The sequence below is a fragment of the Capricornis sumatraensis genome, chromosome 3 (assembly GCF_032405125.1).
Source record: "Capricornis sumatraensis isolate serow.1 chromosome 3, serow.2, whole genome shotgun sequence".
NCBI lineage: Eukaryota > Metazoa > Chordata > Mammalia > Artiodactyla > Bovidae > Capricornis > Capricornis sumatraensis.
In genome coordinates this window covers 159,708,533-159,725,837 of record NC_091071.1, presented here as the reverse complement: position 1 = coordinate 159,725,837, position 17,305 = coordinate 159,708,533, and the positions used below count along the sequence as shown (strand labels likewise).

The window sequence follows — 17,305 nt, the reverse complement described above, 5'->3', positions numbered from 1 at the left end:
CTCAGTCGTGTCTGACTTTGCGACCCCATGGACTATAGCCCGCCAGGCTCCTATGTCCATGGAGTTCTCCAGGCAAGAATACTGGAGTGGATTGCCATTTCCTACTCCAGGGGATCTTGCCAACTCAGGGAACGAACTAGCATCTTTTATGTCTCCTGCGTTGTGGCAGGTGGATTCTTTACCATTAAGCCAGGTACCATTCTCCATACCTGTGCATGATTCCATGATCTTCTTCAGAGGCCCATGAGTGTACATCAGTCCAACAAGAATTCCAGCCAGATGCCCGGCAAAGGAAGTCCTAGGAGAGAAGGAGAACCTTCATGAGTGTTTGCTCTGCTGCGGGCTACACACTGTCTTCTCAATAGCCAGGGGCGTGTCAGTTAATCACAGTTTGCAGGCTCTAGTTCTGCATCACATCTTTCATGCTGAGCAGCATTTAACTCAGTCCCAAGGGCATCACTTCCTACCTTACAAGAAAAAAAAATGTACAATGAATAACAAGCATAACAGGTTTAAAAGGCAATCTCCTTCCTTGACCAAGAGAAGTGACCTGGCTCCTTCAGGACAGCAGAAGCGTTTTTGTCAAGACAACCCATTATACTTCTTCCAGTTTTATGCCTGTAGCTCTTACTAGGAAGTATCAACGAAATCCATTTCCTCTGAATTAAAATCTTGAATTAGTCAGCCACTGTGAGGGACGGCTGTTACCTGTGTTCACTGCAGACCAGACAGCTACAGTTTTCCCACTCTGACTAGGGAGGCAAAGAGCAAGAGAAAACTTTGCAGAAGAGATTGAGACATCCACCCCCTTTCACACTCCTCACATAAATGTGGATCTTTCAGTCCCTCAGCCCCCCAAAAACCCCAAAATGTAAACCTCAAGCTTGAAAGATGAGATAGAGCTTTAAATCAGTTCCACTCTTCTTAAAATAGCATCTATGATTAGAGATTGCTTCTAAATATAAATACAAGGCAAGCCCCAGCTACGTATATGCTGAATGAGTAAAAGGAGTAAATTGAAGATCATCCAGCCTGGCTTTCTGCCGCCCCCAGCTCCCGCTCTCAGTGCAGCCCACGCCCTCCATCAGTTATTTTCCCCAAACGGAGGTGAGGTCATGTATGTCACTGCCATCCTGTTGGGCTCACTGACTCCTCTGCTTACAGACACTTTAGCCTGTGCTCAAGGCCTTCCCACTCATGGCCCTGCCCATCTCTTCTCTCTGTCCTCATCTCCTACTAAACCCACCCCTACAGCCCACTGCCATACCCATCAAGAGCTCACTGGTGACCCCACGGCTAAACTGAAGAGTACCCCATCATAAAAACTCTTCACATCTCAGGTGAAGGGCTCCTCTTCCTTCGAAAGTTACCAAGGAGCTGATGTGAACTCCAAGAGCACAGTGAGTTTTGTGGTTTACACAGAGGTATCTCGCACATCTAGGATGGTGCCTGGCACAGGACAGACACCCAAATATGTGTGGAATGCATAATTCCAGTGTCCCAGGATGGTTTCAGCAAGAAGAGCAGGAGGCAACTTAAAGTCGCTGTACCTTCGGCCTTGGAGCACTGGCTGTGCCATGGCAGGGAGGATTGAGCCGTGCCACTGACGCCATCACCCTCGCAAGATGCAGAATCAAATCCAGTATCCCTTGTGACCATGGCAGCAAAGGACAGGGGCAAGAGGCCCTTAAAGCCACAAGTGAGGCAGCCACAGTAACTGTCACGGTCTCAGGGCCAGGGAGGGTTGCTGGCTCGCAGGAAAGAAACAGACAAGGGAGCACTTCAGAGAAAAAGATGAAAGGAAGCCTTGTGTAGTCAGGACGGTCCTGCCCAATGGCCAATTCAGTCACACTACTGCCCAAACAAGGCTCCGCATGCGTCTACACACACTGAAAGACATACCATGTGCGGGCGTGCATGTATGCACGCACATACACACATTCACATAATCATTCCTTAAGGATAGCTGTTATTTTCATCAACTATCTCTAACTAACAGCATGTTTGACCTGTAATAAAAACATGGGATCAGACAGTCAGTTTTCCATTTTCAGGGAAGAACAATATTAACTGTGTTTTCCTTTAGTTTTTCCAAAAAAAAACCCGAACTGTACTTATTTTATTCTATTTTTAGGCAAAAAAACTCTCCAACTAGTTCAAGGAATGGCAAAGAAAGTCGTGGTTTGAGCAAAGAAGAGGCCAGAATCAAAACTTTAAAAACAGTAACTTCAATTTAAAATACATCAATATCTTTGAAACTTTTTAAGCCAATCTTTATGGTAAGTTATACAGCTATAACATGACATGGGAGAAAATTTCAGTTTTAAATCCCAACCTATTAAACATAAAGTTTAAACCTCATTTATAAATTAGAGCACAATAGTTAATATAGTAAAAAAAAAAAAAAAAAAGACGTATATTTTGTATTAAGCTTCCCGGTGGCTCAGCAGTAAAGAATCTGCCTTACCAATGCAGGCAACTTGGGTTCTGTCCCTGGGTCGGCAAGATCCCCTGGAGGAAGAAATGGCAGTCCACTCCAGTACTGTTGCCTGGAGAATGCATGGACAGAGGAGCCTGGCAGGCTTTAGTCCATGGGGTTGCAGAAAGTCAGACACAGCGGAGTGACCAAACAACAACATAGTTTCTCTCTCTAAATGGATTTGTAGAAGTCTAAGTTATAATCACATTACAGATAACTAAGGAAGGGAGGCGGGCAGACCAGAGACTATATTTCATTATCTGCCTAAATGCAGCATTTTCCACTAAAGTCCCATCTCAACACTCTTACTGTCCTTATCATTTCATTTAAGCAATACAGAAGTGTTTTCTTTTAAAATAAAAAATACGCAGAGCTTATGGTCTTATTCGATCAAAACTGAGAACCTCTCAGGACTTCCCCAGTGGTCCAGTGGTTAAGACCCTGCGTTTCCAATGCAGCAGGTGAAGGCTTGATTCCTGGTCGGGAAACTAAGATCCCACCTGCTGCCCATGGCATAGCTAACACAACCAACCAACACCTGAGAAAGTCTCAACATTATATACAGAAAAGGGAAGGATGCCATCCATGACAAAGGAATCATATGCTTGTCTCAAGAGGTGAATTAACCTGCTCCATGCTGTAGGTAACTGTTTGACAAACCACTGCCCTTCGCCTTCTAAGAGATAGCCATGTCATGAGAGAGGAAACAGACCTGCAGAGGAGAAACGGAAGTGGAGCTGGGAGCTTCCTTCTCCCCGGTAGGATGGGGTAGTCCAGTCCTAGGATTAGGACACTTTATCCCGGCCCCTGGGGGTGCTGGGGAGGAGGCAGGGATAAAGGAGGCCCCGGGGCTTTGAGGGAAGAAGACACACCTAGGCTCTCTGATTAGTGGCTGGGAATGTCAAATGTCACAGGTCTAGAAACAGACTGTGTTCCTAGGATCATAATGACACATGCTAAACAGATGTTTCAACATTTCTGACATCTGAGGCTCCCCGAGCTCCACAGCAGCCCTCCTAGAAGGTATACTCTCCTCTGCTCTTACTTATACCTGCCGGCTGACACCCCAAGTGGCAGGCTGGGGAAACCCTGCTTTTAGGAACAGCCTGAGAAGGTCTCAGGTTGGCATGAGGATCTGGTGGTGACCTTGTCTCCTCCATCCTAATCTACGGCAGCTCCTCAGAGACAGAGCCACTGTCCTCAACTCTGCATCCACGACCTCACCTGGCACAGCATCGGCAGCACTGAGAAGTGGCCTGACTCTAGTTCTTAGTAAACAACTCCTGAAGGAGTGGAGAAGTAGAATTAAGCTTAACACACAAAACGCACACACCTGACCTACATTACAACTACACTCCAAAAGCATAAGAAACACCCTGTATGCAAGACAGGAAAAAAGACACAGCTGTGTATAACGGACTTTTGGACTCAGAGGGGGAGGGAGAGGGTGGGATGATTTGGGAGAATGGCATTCTATCATGTATACTATCATGTAAGAATTGAATCGCCAGTCTATGTCTGACGCAGGATACAGCATGCTTGGGGCTGGTGCATGGGGATGACCCACAGAGATGTTATGGGGAGGGACGTGGGAGGGGGGTTCATGTTTGGGAACACATGTAAGAATTAAAGATTTTAAAATTTAAAATAAATAAATAAAATAAACAAACAAACAAACAAAAACTTAATATTCAGAAAACGAAAAAAAAAAAAAAAAAGAAACACCGGTCACCAGTGAATAGCTGCTTTAGTATCAAGTTTCACTGGGAGAGACAATGATTGCACACACACTTCCTCGTCGTGCTCACTCCTGCACACCTGGACAACGTATTACACAAACCATGTGTTCACTGAACAAAACAACAGCACTAAGTCTGTTATTATAGCCTAAAATTGATCACTTAGAAGCTTTGTTTCTTCTGATAGCTCAAGAGGGACTCTTTAGAAAATCCTAACAGCTATAGTCAAACATTGACTGTGATGGTGAGATGTGGCCACAAGAGCCAGATATACCACTGCTGTGTGTGGCCACACAGGATGTGTGCTGTGTGAACTACAGACAGAAGGCAAATCACCTGTCCAGGGTCTCAGCGGTTCTGCAAAGTAACTGACAGATCTGAAATTCAAATCCAGATGCTCCGATCTCACTGTCAGAGCGAGTTAAGTGCTGATATAATTTCTTCTTAACTGGGGGACAATACAATGATCCAGTAGTCCTTTAACTTGTCCAGGTTCTAAATCTCTTTAAATGTGTGATAAATGCAGTGAATCTTGTCTGCGGAAAGACTCCACATTCACAAGGTATGTCAGTTATCATTTTGAGAAGTTCACAGATGCCCTGAATCCTATCCATGGACCTCTGATTAAAAATCCTTGCCTGAAAACAATTCATCACAAACAGAAGAATTTCGAATACTGGCCCTAAGTCTAAGCAGTTACATACTCAACTGGAAAAACATTTTGTTTGTATTCAAATCCTAACACAGAGAGGCGGCCATTCCCTTAGATCACTTACGTTTATGAACACGTCCAACTTCTTCGTTGGCCCACGGCTCTCTCATGGTGGAACCTACATCTGCGATCAATTTCTTTCTCTCTAAAATCCAACGTTTAGCAATTCTTTCAGTTCAAGCCTGAAAGCAAAAATTCTGCCAGTCTTTATAGGTTCAAGAAGGTCCTATTTCTGAATCTACTACGGCTGCTAAGAAATGCTCTGACCATCGGACAGTCATTTTTCTATAGGTGATCTGGCTCTTCACTCAGCGTTTAAGATTTCCTCTTTATGTTAGATTCACTGCCATTATGGATCATTCCAGTTGTAAACTGGTTTTATTCCCTCCTTGAGATTTGCTGCTGCTTTTTCAACCCGAGGTCTCATGTCTTTCTACAGTTATGAAAAATCTTCATTGTTTTTCATCCTGTGGACCTCCAGCGATGTAGCACTTCTGTATTGAGCAGAGTGGGGGTTCAATACGTGTTTATAGAAAAAAACTTAAAAAAAAAAGAAAAGTAAATATCAAATCAGTGTTGCTACATGTAAGGAATAGTGATGGTGGAAAGATAATTTGGGAGCAAAACTAAGATACTATTGTGGATCAAAGGTCAATTACCTCTCAATAAAGCTGAAGAAAAGATACCATTGTGGATTTTAGTTCCACAGATGATATGCAGACAATATTATGAATACCAACACACAGCATTCTTTCCTACCATGCCAGCGTCAGCTGATCCCCCCACTCCTTTAACAGGCAAATTATTTGTGAGACTGAGCTAAGCGGTTATGCAAATATTCCTACCGTCACATGCCCTGTTGAAGAAGCAAAAGTAAAGTAATGATCGGAAGCCAAGACAAGCTCTACAGGGCCTCTGTTAAATGGTAAACTCTGCCCACAGCTGCAGAGGTGATCCTCTTGGGCACAGTTCAGAAAGCAGGCAATGAATTACTCTACGACGTGATCTCACTGTGGATGAACAGCAAAAGACCTCATTAAGGACGCAACTTGGTGGAGACCCAGTGTTGGACAAGGTAAGATGATAAGGTAGGGTTAAAGACAGCCAGCTAGAAGTGGCCTCTGGTACTGGATGTTCCAGAATTTCCTCCTGTAAAAGCAGCTACTACCAGGTAGGGACTGAGTGGATCAGAAGGTCTGGGGATCTTAATAAAGGGCCCCTGACTGCCACGACAGAAACAAGATGTAGCAAGAATGTTTCAGCTTTAATGAACATCACTATGGAAAATCTCGATCAGATGGCTTCTTCCCAAGATACCCTGTTCTTAAACCATCTGTTTTCTATCTGTGATGCTTTGTTCAACCACAGCCAGCCTGATTCTTTAGCAATGGCACTGTGGGAGATACCTCATCTGTGTATCTCTCACCATACCTTCCTCATGCCCTCTCCAGCTCGCTGTGGCCTCAGAAGGAAACACTAGTCTCCTTCCAGTATTATATCTCCTTAAAGGTAATGCAATCTCTACTCTCCATGTTGGTTCGATAAACATGGCACCGACCTCAAACACAGAGCTGGGCGCTGACCGCTGACATTTACTTCAGTCCCAGACAAACAAGACCTAGACAAAAATAAGCATGACAAAGGTTGGAGGAGCCTCTCTTACACAAGAGCTTCCAATGTAATAGATGATACCAAGCAATTGCTTGGCTCTCAAGTCCACGTCTCTCAGCCTGGCAGCAAGAGAATCCCACGAGCTGGTTCAAGGAAGTAGCATTCATTCATTCACCAATACTTATTGACTGACTACTACATAAACAAGACAAACAGTCACTGCCTCACAGAGTTTATAATTGGTGGGGGAAACACACACTAACAGTAAATTGTGTTAAGTGTAGGGAAGTGACGCCACTTTCCTTAGGGCAGTCTGGGATGGCTCCTTAAGTGACATTTACAGTGACATACACAGGATTTGAAGCTGGCAGGCCACGAGGCGAGGATGGGAGCCTCTGGCAGGGAAAAGTACATATGGAAGAACTTTGAGGGAAGGAAGAACTCGATGTTTTAAAAACACTGAGATGGCTATGAGGTGGCTGAATACAGTGAGATGATGGAAACCATGAATTTCAGCATGAGATGAATTTAGAAAAACAGGTAAAGGTCAAGTACTATAGGCCTTAGGTGCCATGCGGAGGAATTTGGGTCATTTCATAAGTACATTGGGAGACCAATGGAGAAGTTTAAAAAGGAGGATTCTTAAGAGTGATCTATTCTGTCTGCTGAGCAGACTCTCAAGTGTCAGCAGACCAGGAAGGAGGCTAATGTAGCTCAGGTGAGAGGCAGCAGCTTGGAAGAGGGTGGGAGCAGTAAGCGTGGAGAGAAAAGAATGGCCTGAGGTCTATTTGGTGGCCAAGATAAAGGATTTGTTGATACATTCAGTGCAGGGGGTGAGGAAAAGGGAGAAAGCTAGGCTTCTAGCTTGTGTAATGAGACAGATGAGAGACCTACCTACTAAGATGGGTAAAACCAGAGAAAGAGGGGAGTGAAAGGGGAGAATCTAAGAGCTCCATTTTGATGTGTTTACTCTGAGATGCCTGCAAGACAGTTAAACAGAAATACCTAGGGGAATGTTCACTAGATATCTGGATACCAAGTTGGAAATTGAGAGGAAGAATGACTCAAAATTCATATATTTAACTTTACTTGACTCCTAGAATATCTGTATACATAGGGCCATGACATTATATCTTTAAGTATATAACATACGAGGCTCCTCTGTCTATGGGATTCTCCAGGCAAGAATACTGGAGGGGGTAGCCATTCCCTTCTCTAGGGATCTCCTCAACCCAGGAATCGAACTCAGGTCTCCTGCATTGCAGCAGAATCTTTACTGTCTGAGTCACCAGGGAAGCTCTGGTTCTGATGCATTATACACACCCCAATACACATATACATATCTAAAAATAGGAGATACATAGAAAGAGCAACCAATTATATGGGGGAAAAGAACATCCCCCCTTCTTTGTTCCAAATTTCTTAAAAGAGTGTTTTTACTATGTTACTGGGGGCTCAGTCATGTCCGACTCTTCGCCACCCCATGGACTGGAGCCAGCTTTTCTGTCCACGGAATTTCCCAGGCAAAATTACTGGAGTGGTTTGCCATTTCCTCCTCCAGGGTATCTTCCCGACCCAGGGATCAAAACTGTATTTTCCTATGTCTCCTGCACTGACAAACAGATTCTTTACCACTGAGCTACCTTGGCAAGAATGTCATTATTTTTTAAAAATATATAAAGAAAACAGTAACTGGGCAAGGCTCTCATTTGAAAGACGACATTTCTCTCATTGATGTGGTAGATAAATCCAAATATTTTTGCTGTTGCTGTTGCGGTAAATCGTTAAGAAAGCTTTCCTCCATTTGGCACAGGCTAGTGTTTCTAAGTTGACCTCCAGATGGAAATCAAGATCACTAGCTTTGTAGCATTAATCAGTTTCTTTAGAGGCTGTGCTATTATTCAAATCTCCTTCAAAACATAATGAGAAGTTGTGCCAAATTAAATGAAAGCAACAGGTAAGTGAAATTACACACACAATAAATGAATAACCCAACACACTTAACTGGAGCACAGATGTTACAGAGTCAGTGTAATTCTCTAAGTGAGGCTGGTGTTCTTTTCCTCACCAGATACTTCATGTAGCTGGATACCTCCTAGAGTTCCCTCTCCCATACCTTCCACATCACTGTTGAGTAGGTTCCATTTGCCCCAAATCTCTCCATCTGCTCTGCACTGCCCTCAAGCCCTGTCCCATCCCAGGCTCGAGCCATTTGCAAAGGCCATGATTCCACTCTGCACAGCTTCATATGCACTGTGCCCTTTGCCTAGCTGAGCCCAAGTGAAACAGCCTTCCTGATCACCCCTGACTGCTGCCTCAGGACAAGGCAGGGGTGGCTTCTTGGCTCTTGGAGTATCGTCTGAGCTCCTCCAGCATTTAAGGAACTTTCTTTGTCTGCAGGTGTGTCCGCCATTGCCCTGCTGCTTAACCTCCTGGCTGTGAACCCTATCACACCCAACAACCCCCAAGCCCAAATATTCTTTAATGTTCACTCTGTTTTATTATAATGGAATTTATAAATAACATATCTACACACACATTTTTAAAAACACAGACACAACACATACACTCAATCTCAATTCAATGCCCCAGCTGTAAACACTAGAAAATTTTAAATCACACAATAAAATACTATGAATTACAAATGTTTAGGGACTTTCCTAGTGGTCCAGTGTTAGTAGCCACCTGCCAATGCAGGGGACATCGGTTCAGTTCCTGGCCTGGGAAGATTCCACAAGCCGTGCGGCAACTGAGTCCATGCACCACAATGACCAAGTCCACACCGCAACTACTGAAGGCCCCGTGCCCCAGAGCCCATGCTCCCCAACAAGAGAAGCCCCTACTCGCCGCAACTAGAGAAAGCCCTCACAAAGCAATGAAGACCCGGCACAGCCAAAAATCGTTAAGTAAGATTTTGTAAAAAATGTTCAGTCATACCACCACCAGAAGACACATAAAGTGGTCCCTTTGTTTGCCCCTATGTATGGAATCTGCATGGAGAGATTCACAAATGCAGGTGGGGACAGATGGGCTTTCTGTGACTCGAACACCGCAGGCAGGGTTTCATTGGTGACATGACTTTATAGGAGGCTTTTGACTCTGAATAATGCAAAGTACAATCTTCTCTTAAGTTACATTTACAATTCAATTTACAATTTTCCTGGAAAAAGTCACTGCCTATTAAATCCATGCCAAAGAGGAAAACCTTTGTGTTTACATGAAAAGCACAATTAGGTTTCAGGCTCAGATAATCATAAACAGGTTTTTCACCTACATAAAAGCCCTTTCAATGGAATAGGGGTGTGGTGTGTGCAGGACATTCTTGTTGAAGGGGACAGTCCTGCAGGCTGCAGGGCAGCTGGTACCTGTGGTCTTCACAAACCAAGTGCCAGTAGCTCCCCCACTAATCGTTATGATACCTGAAAACAACCCTGTATACTTCCAAGAGCCTTCCTGGAGACCACGCCACCTAGCCTAGTGGAAAACCACTGGCTTAGCACACAGCAGAGGCTTACGAAATGTTCGTTGAATTGATGACCTTTAATCATTAAGCTTCAAAAATATTTTTCAAAGTACTTTCCATGTGACTACACCATGTACACATTCCAAGGATTCCAAGTAAATCTACAACATATTGAAGTGATACGCAAGAAAACTTCCCACCACAACTGAAACGCACACGGGAAGTCAGACTATTTGAAAGAGGCCATGATCACTTCCACACTGTGCTGCGGCAGAGTAAATGCAACTTGGCACAGGAAAAATGCTCTGCCATCTGCTATTACTACAGACGAAAATATTTCTGGATACCACATGAATGGTTATGTGCATATCACCTCCAGAAAGTAAATGTGAAATGAAAGAGAAGTGGGATTGTTTATAGCCTGATTTTAACATATGCTACTGTTATGAAGCAAATCAGCCTTGTAGAGGTATTTTCAGAAGGAGTGTCATAACTGGAAATCTCATGGCCCTATGGTAGTTGGGCTCTTTGAGGCTGTAAGAAGAGACTGGCTTAGATGACCCCAATTAATGAGAGTTCATTGTGGGGTACACAAGAAGAGAAGGACAGCAAGGAACAGTCTTGGCTGTGAACTGTGGCAGTGACTTCTACACTGCGCTGATACATACCAGAACACCAATGGTAGGCTTCTCTTACCAGGTGGTAGTCTTAATCCACTGGCTCTCTATCTTAGCTCTCAACTGAGTCCCTTTAAGAGATTTTCAAAGTCACAGCTCCTTGGACACCACTCGCAGAAATTCTGCAGAATTGTTCTCGAGTGGTATCCGGACATTGCTGTTTGTTGGGTTACTTGTTGATTATGTTGTTTTTAATTCCCCAGGTGATTTTGTGTGTTGGGGTTGAGGCCCACTGATCTTAAGCCAAAATTCAAATTCTAATGATGAGATTTCAGCTGGCATGGCAGGCTAACAAGAAAAAGATTTTGAGTGTTGGCAAGACTCTTTACCCTGCAATGTACCCCCAGAGAAGTGACATCTGTTTCCCTTCTTGGTAAGTTGGTCTTAATATATCCTGAAAGGCAGCAAGAGAGTAGGTATAGCTTTGAAAATATGTGCAAGGAAACATGTGAACTTACTTCAAAAGATTTACAAGTTTTTTGTTCTTAGGAAAACATGATAATTTAGCTAATGCACCCATGTATTCAAGAGAGTCATATAAACATGGTCAAAATTGAAGACAGTAAAGAGCTAGGGTAATCCCTGAGCCTCTAAATTCAACAGAAAGATTGGGAAACAAAACTGGATCATAAAGCTAACCTATAATTTCAGAAAAGGTAAATTCCATTTGTGGTTAAATCTGGTCTGAATCAAAATTCTACAAATGCCCAACCTTCTCCATGACTTAGAGACCCAGACATGCCATGGACATCACATGCTGCTCCTGTAGCCACTTTATTGGTATGCCTGTGAGGCATAGTTGATGTTGAACAAGGACAAAGAACCCTCAGCTGCACAGTTCTGAAAACCGCCCATTAGAGTAGAATGTGTTTATGTAAGACAACATACTAGGCCGAACATCTGGGTGGACAACGTAATCCCAGTGAAGCCATGAGATCCACAGGGGCTCATCTCAGGAGCACTGTCACAGTTGAAGATACACAGTCCCACCTTTGATGGAGGCCCAAGCAGGGCAGATGTCCCCTCCTCATCTCCCCTGCTGGCAGCTGGAGCACTGACATGGGACCAACACATGGCCAGTGAGACACAGCTCACGCCAAATCTTGGGAAGACAGTGCTGAGAGTGCAGTGAGGCAGTGGCAATGGCACAAAGGTCCATCCAGTTCTCACAGGTCTTCCCCCAGCCCAATACTTCATTATTCTCAACAATTCTAGGAGTTGCTTGTCATCCTCCAGTACGTCTTTCCATGATCAAATATGCCAGAGTTAATTTCTGTTTTCCATCAAGAATCCTAACTGGTAAAAGGGACAGGTACATATATGGATGACAAGGAGGTAAGTGGCTCTATTTTCTCTAGAATCACGAGCTTTATGATGACGTGAGGCAGGAGCTGTTGGTCAACCCTGTCACTGTGTGGAGAGAGCTTTTCTGAAAAGCTCTGGTGGACAGATTCTAAGAGGAGCTTGGTGACTCCTAGTGTTCATGCCCTTCATAAACCCTTCCTTCATAAGCATGGAAGGGATTGGGACTTGCTTCTAACCTATAGAATAAAGCATGCCACTTCCATGATCATATGACATAAAACTGTAATTTTTGCCTTGTGAGCAGACTCTTCCTTGCTAGCTTTGATGAAGGAAGTTGCCATATGGTGAGCTGACCTACAGAGAGCTTCAAGTGGCAGAGAACTAAGGATGGCCTCTGGCTGAAAGCTGACAGCAAAGCTCTCAGTCCAACAACCCACAAAGACCTGAGTTCTTTCAAAAGCTACATAAGCATGGAAGCAGCTCCTTCCCCAGGAATGCCTTCAAATGAAACCTCAGTGCTGACAGACGTCTCTGCTGCAGTCTCGTGAGAAAGCCTGACATGTAAGGCTTGAAAATTCTAGTGAAAGTGTCAGAAAGGATGCTACCACACTAAAGAAATATTAACCCAAATGTTCAACTCACTGTATGAATTCCCAGTGAGTTGTATTTGGAGAAGGAAATGGCAACCCACTCCAGTATTCTTGGCTGGAGAATCCCATGGACAGAGGAGCCTGGCAGGCTAGTCCATTGGGTCATAAGAGTAGGACATGACTTAGTGACTAGATCAACCACATACCCTTGTATGAGATACAGCTCAATTTGTTATGTGTGGGAGAAAATAAAAATACCATTGGAAGAAATAAAAGAGAAAATACATACAAAAGTGGTCTATATAATGCTTAATATACTGGAAGTGTTAACATGTGAGTCAAAATCCACTCACCTCACTTGTTAAAATTGAGAAACACTATTTTTCAATACTCATTTACTATCTCTAAAGGGCTTCTCAGATGGCACTAGTGGTAAAGAACCTGCCTGTCAGTGCAGGAGACATGGGAGATGAGGGTTCAATCCCTGGGGTGGGAAGATCCCCTGGAGAAGGAAATGACAACCCACCCCAGTATTCTCGCCTGGAAAATTCCATGGACAGAGGAGCCTGGCAGGCTACAGTCCAGGAAGCTGCAAAGATTTGGACACTGAGATCCAACCAGTCCATTTTGAAGGAGATCAGCCCTGGGATTTCTTTGGAAGGAATGATGCAAAAGCTGAAGCTCCAGTACTTTGGCCACCTCATGCGAAAGAGTTGACTCACTGGAAAAGACTCTGATGCTGGGAGGGATTGGGGGCAGGAGGAGAAGGGGATGACAGAGGATGAGATGGCTGGATGGCATCACGGACTCGATGGATGTGAGTCTGAGTGAACTCTGGGAGTTGGTGATGGACAGGGAGGCCTGGCGTGCTGCAATTCATGGGGTCGCAAAGAGTCGGACATGACTGAGCGACTGAACTGAACTGAACTGAACTGAGCGACAGAGCACCTACTATTTCAAGAGCTCTCTGAAATACGTGGATACTTTTATCCAGTGAGGCGTCATTCTCAGGGGCTCTGATGTCCTCAGACTTGTGTGAGCTTCATCCGCCATTCTTCTTGTACCCACAGAAGACAGCTCAGAGGCACTGAAATGGTGGGAGCTTTTCCAATGAGTCTGATACTGATTTCAGGACTTTTTCTGTGTACCTTTTTAGTCCTCCCAACAAATTCACGAGATGCATACTGTTGCAGTTCCTACATAACAGACGAGGAACTGAATTTTTGAAAAGTAAAACCAAGGGCCAGGGTTATGAAAATGAGATCTAAGAGAAAGTAGGAGTGATGCTCAATAATTGTGTGCTGAAAGGAGGAGAACTGAGTAATGCATCTGTACCCAGTGCTTCCTCACTGATGGATATACCTTCTGTTTGCTTTTGCTCAGACTTTTTAAGTCTGGGAAAGCATAAGTAGGATGTATAATCTTCAGTGAGGAACATGAGGATAAGACGCCACATGTGTGACCAGAAGCCATATAACTGTTCATGTAACACAAGTCTAACAATATAGTGGATCATGTTTTAACCATAAAACATTTCCCCAAAATGAACTAATCTACTGATTTCTAATTTGTACCCCTCAACAAACTTTTTCAAAACAGCTATGTGTGCCTCCTTCAAATCTACTAAAAGACTTGTTTCACCAGGTGGTTTTAATTTTCTTTACTGTTTTCTAAGATCTTTTGCTGCCCGTTCCCCATCCGATCTCTTTTTCTTTTTAAAGTGCTGATTCTGAGCTGAACCTTATGAAAACTCAAGTGAAACCAGCATGCAAAATTCTATGGAATATAGATCAAAAGACATCAAAGTCATCATTAAAAATGAAGACTTAGGAAGAGGATCTTAGAACAATATGGAGCAGAGGAGAAACACCCATCTCGTGAGCTGCTCAGCCCACCTCTATGTGGACAGGGAACAACAGCTCTCATGAGTCATTCCAGGCTAAATATAACAGTGTCCTCTTATCCATCATTGTGCATTCTGAGGTTTTAGCAACCCAAGGTCAACCATGGTCCAAAAATATTACATGGAAAATTCTAGAAATAAAAAATTCATAAATTTTAACTTGTGTGCTGCTCTGAGTAGGCTGATGAAACCTGTCGCTGTCTTGGTCTGTCAGCTATCCTTTTGTCCAGCATATATGCCTGGAGATACTGAGTAGCCATCTGGGTTATCAGATCAACTGCCATGGTATCGGAGGATTTGTGTTCAAGTCACTCTTATTTTACTTAATAACAGCCTCAAAGTACAAGGGCAATTCAGATCTGCCAAAGATAAGCCATAAAGTGTTTCCTTTAAGTGAAAAGGTAAAAGTTTTCAACTTAATAAGGAGGAAAAACCGAACGCTGAGGTTGCTAAAATCTGCAATAAGAATGAATCTTCTATCAATGAAATTGAGAAGAAGGGAAAAATTATTTATGCTAGCTTTGCTGGCACATCTCAAACTGCAAAAGTTGGCTATCACGGTGTGTAATAAGCATTTAATTAAGATGGAAAAAATATTAAATTTGTACAATAAGGTATTTTGAGAGACCACATTCACATAACTTTTATTGCAGGATATTGTTGTGATTGTTCTATTTTACTATTATTACCGTTACTCTTTCTGGTAGTTATGTATGGAAGTGAATGTTGGACCATAAAGAAGGCTGAGCACAGAAGAATGGATGCGTTTGAACTGTGGTGTTGAAGAAGACTCTAGAGACTCCACTGGACAGTAAGGAGATCACACCAGTCAATCCTAAAAAAAATCAACCCTGAATACTCACTGGAAGGACTGATGCTGAAGCTGAAGCTCCAATACTTTGGCCACCTGATGTGAACAGCTAATTTATTGGAAAGACCTTGATGCTGGGAAAGACTGAAAGCAGGAGGATGTGGGTGACAGAGGATGAGACAGCTGGATGGCATCACTGATTCAATGGATGTGGACATGGGCAAACTCCAGGGGATGGTGAGCGACAGGGAAGCTTGGCATGCTGCCGTCCATGGAGTTGCAAAGATTTGGACGTGACTTGGCAACTGAACAACAGCAACAACAATAATTAATCTTTGTGTCTAATTTATACATTGAGCTTTATCCTAGGTATGTATGTAGAGGAAGAACATTCATATAGGGTACAGCATGATCCCTGATTTCAGGCATCCACTGTGGGTCTCGGAATATATTTACTCAGAAGGGGGTCCCTACTGTACTCAGAATGAGTCAGTCTTGTATTATCTGAAACACCATTACAAAGGATGTGTGTTAAACAGTATATAATCAGTCTGCTCAAGACATTTGATAGCAATCTTGATAGCAATCATATGTGGTGCACTGAGAGAGACACTGAAGTGGAATTTATGAATTTTACCTGAACTTTTACCATTTCTTAGGGCAAATCTTTTGGAGAAGGAAATGGCAACCCACTCCAGTGTTCTTGCCTGGAGAATCCCAGGGATGGTGGAGCCTGATGGGCTGTCGTCTATGGGGTCGCACAGAGTTGGACACGACTGAAGCGACTTAGCAGCAGCAGCAGGGCAAATCTTTAAAATTTGCCCTAAAACTGCTACAACGCAAAAGAGCTTAAAGACAGGTGTTTTCAACCACTGTGACTTTACGGTCATTTTTCCATCCTGACAAATACACCTTAAATCTTTTGCCATGAAAGCCATTTAATGCCTAACTCTGAGGTTCTCAGATTAGAGATCTGACAACTTCAGAACATGACTCAGTTCAGTTCAGTTGCTTAGTCATGTCCGACTCTTTGCGATCCCACGGACTGCAGCACACCAGGCCTCCCTGTCCATCACCAACTCCCAGAGTTTACTCAAACTCATGCCCATTGAGTTGGCAATGCCATCCAACCATCTCTTCCTCTGTCATCCCCTTCTCCTCGCCCCATCAATCTTTCTCAGCATCAGAGTCTTTTCAAATGAGTCAGCTCTTCACATCAGGGGCCAAAGTATTGGAGTTTCAGCTTCAGCATCAGTCCTTCCAATGAATATTCAGGACTGATTTCCTTTAGGATGGGCTGGTTGGATCTCCTTGCTGTCCAAGGTACTCTTAAGAGTCTTCTCCAAACCATAGTTCAAAAGATCAATTCTTCAGTGCTCAGCTTTCTTTATAGTCCAACTCTCACATCCATACCCTTACATGACTACTGGAAAAACCATAGCCTTGACTAGATGGACCTTTGTTGGCCAAGTAATATCTCTGCTTTTTAATATGCTGTCTAGGTTGGTTATTGCTTTTCTTCCAAGGTGTAAGCATCTTTTTAGAACATGACTAATACAACTATTATTAGTGCAAAACACCTGAGGGAAACAAAATCAAATATGAGCCATAATAATGACCATCATGAAGAAAATTCTTCTGCCTTCAGAAAACCTATAATTCTTTATGGGCAGGAAGAAGAACTGTACACAGGATGATGCATGTCACTTAGCTTTTCCCAGGGATGAGCTTTCCTGGATGAGATCAGGAGAAATATGAGCGCAGTGATAAATCAATGAGAAATGTGGTGAAGACTCATAATAATCCATGACCCTTACTTTTTTACTCCCAATTAGACTCTCGAATCAAGGAGAGGACTTTTACTATTCCACAAGATTACTCAGACACGAACTGTCTGAATGGGCAAGCTCTGAGGACTCTGACACTTACTCAAAGTGAACTATCTTCCACATGGACTCTTTCCTCAGCCCTCAGTCAGCAGCACACAAGAGGAAAGAAAAGGGAAGGAGCCTGCC

General features: G+C 43.4%; 1 protein-coding gene across 1 annotated transcript in view; it reads right to left on the bottom strand.

The window, feature by feature from the left end:
- The window catches only part of RHBDD1 (rhomboid domain containing 1), a 136,882-nt gene that overhangs the window by 73,124 nt on the left and 46,453 nt on the right, over positions 1–17,305 (bottom strand). Inside the window, exon 4 of the mRNA XM_068968808.1 lies at positions 210–298. Within this exon, the coding sequence (XP_068824909.1) occupies positions 210–298 (89 nt within the window). The remainder of the gene's footprint in view (positions 1–209; positions 299–17,305) is intronic.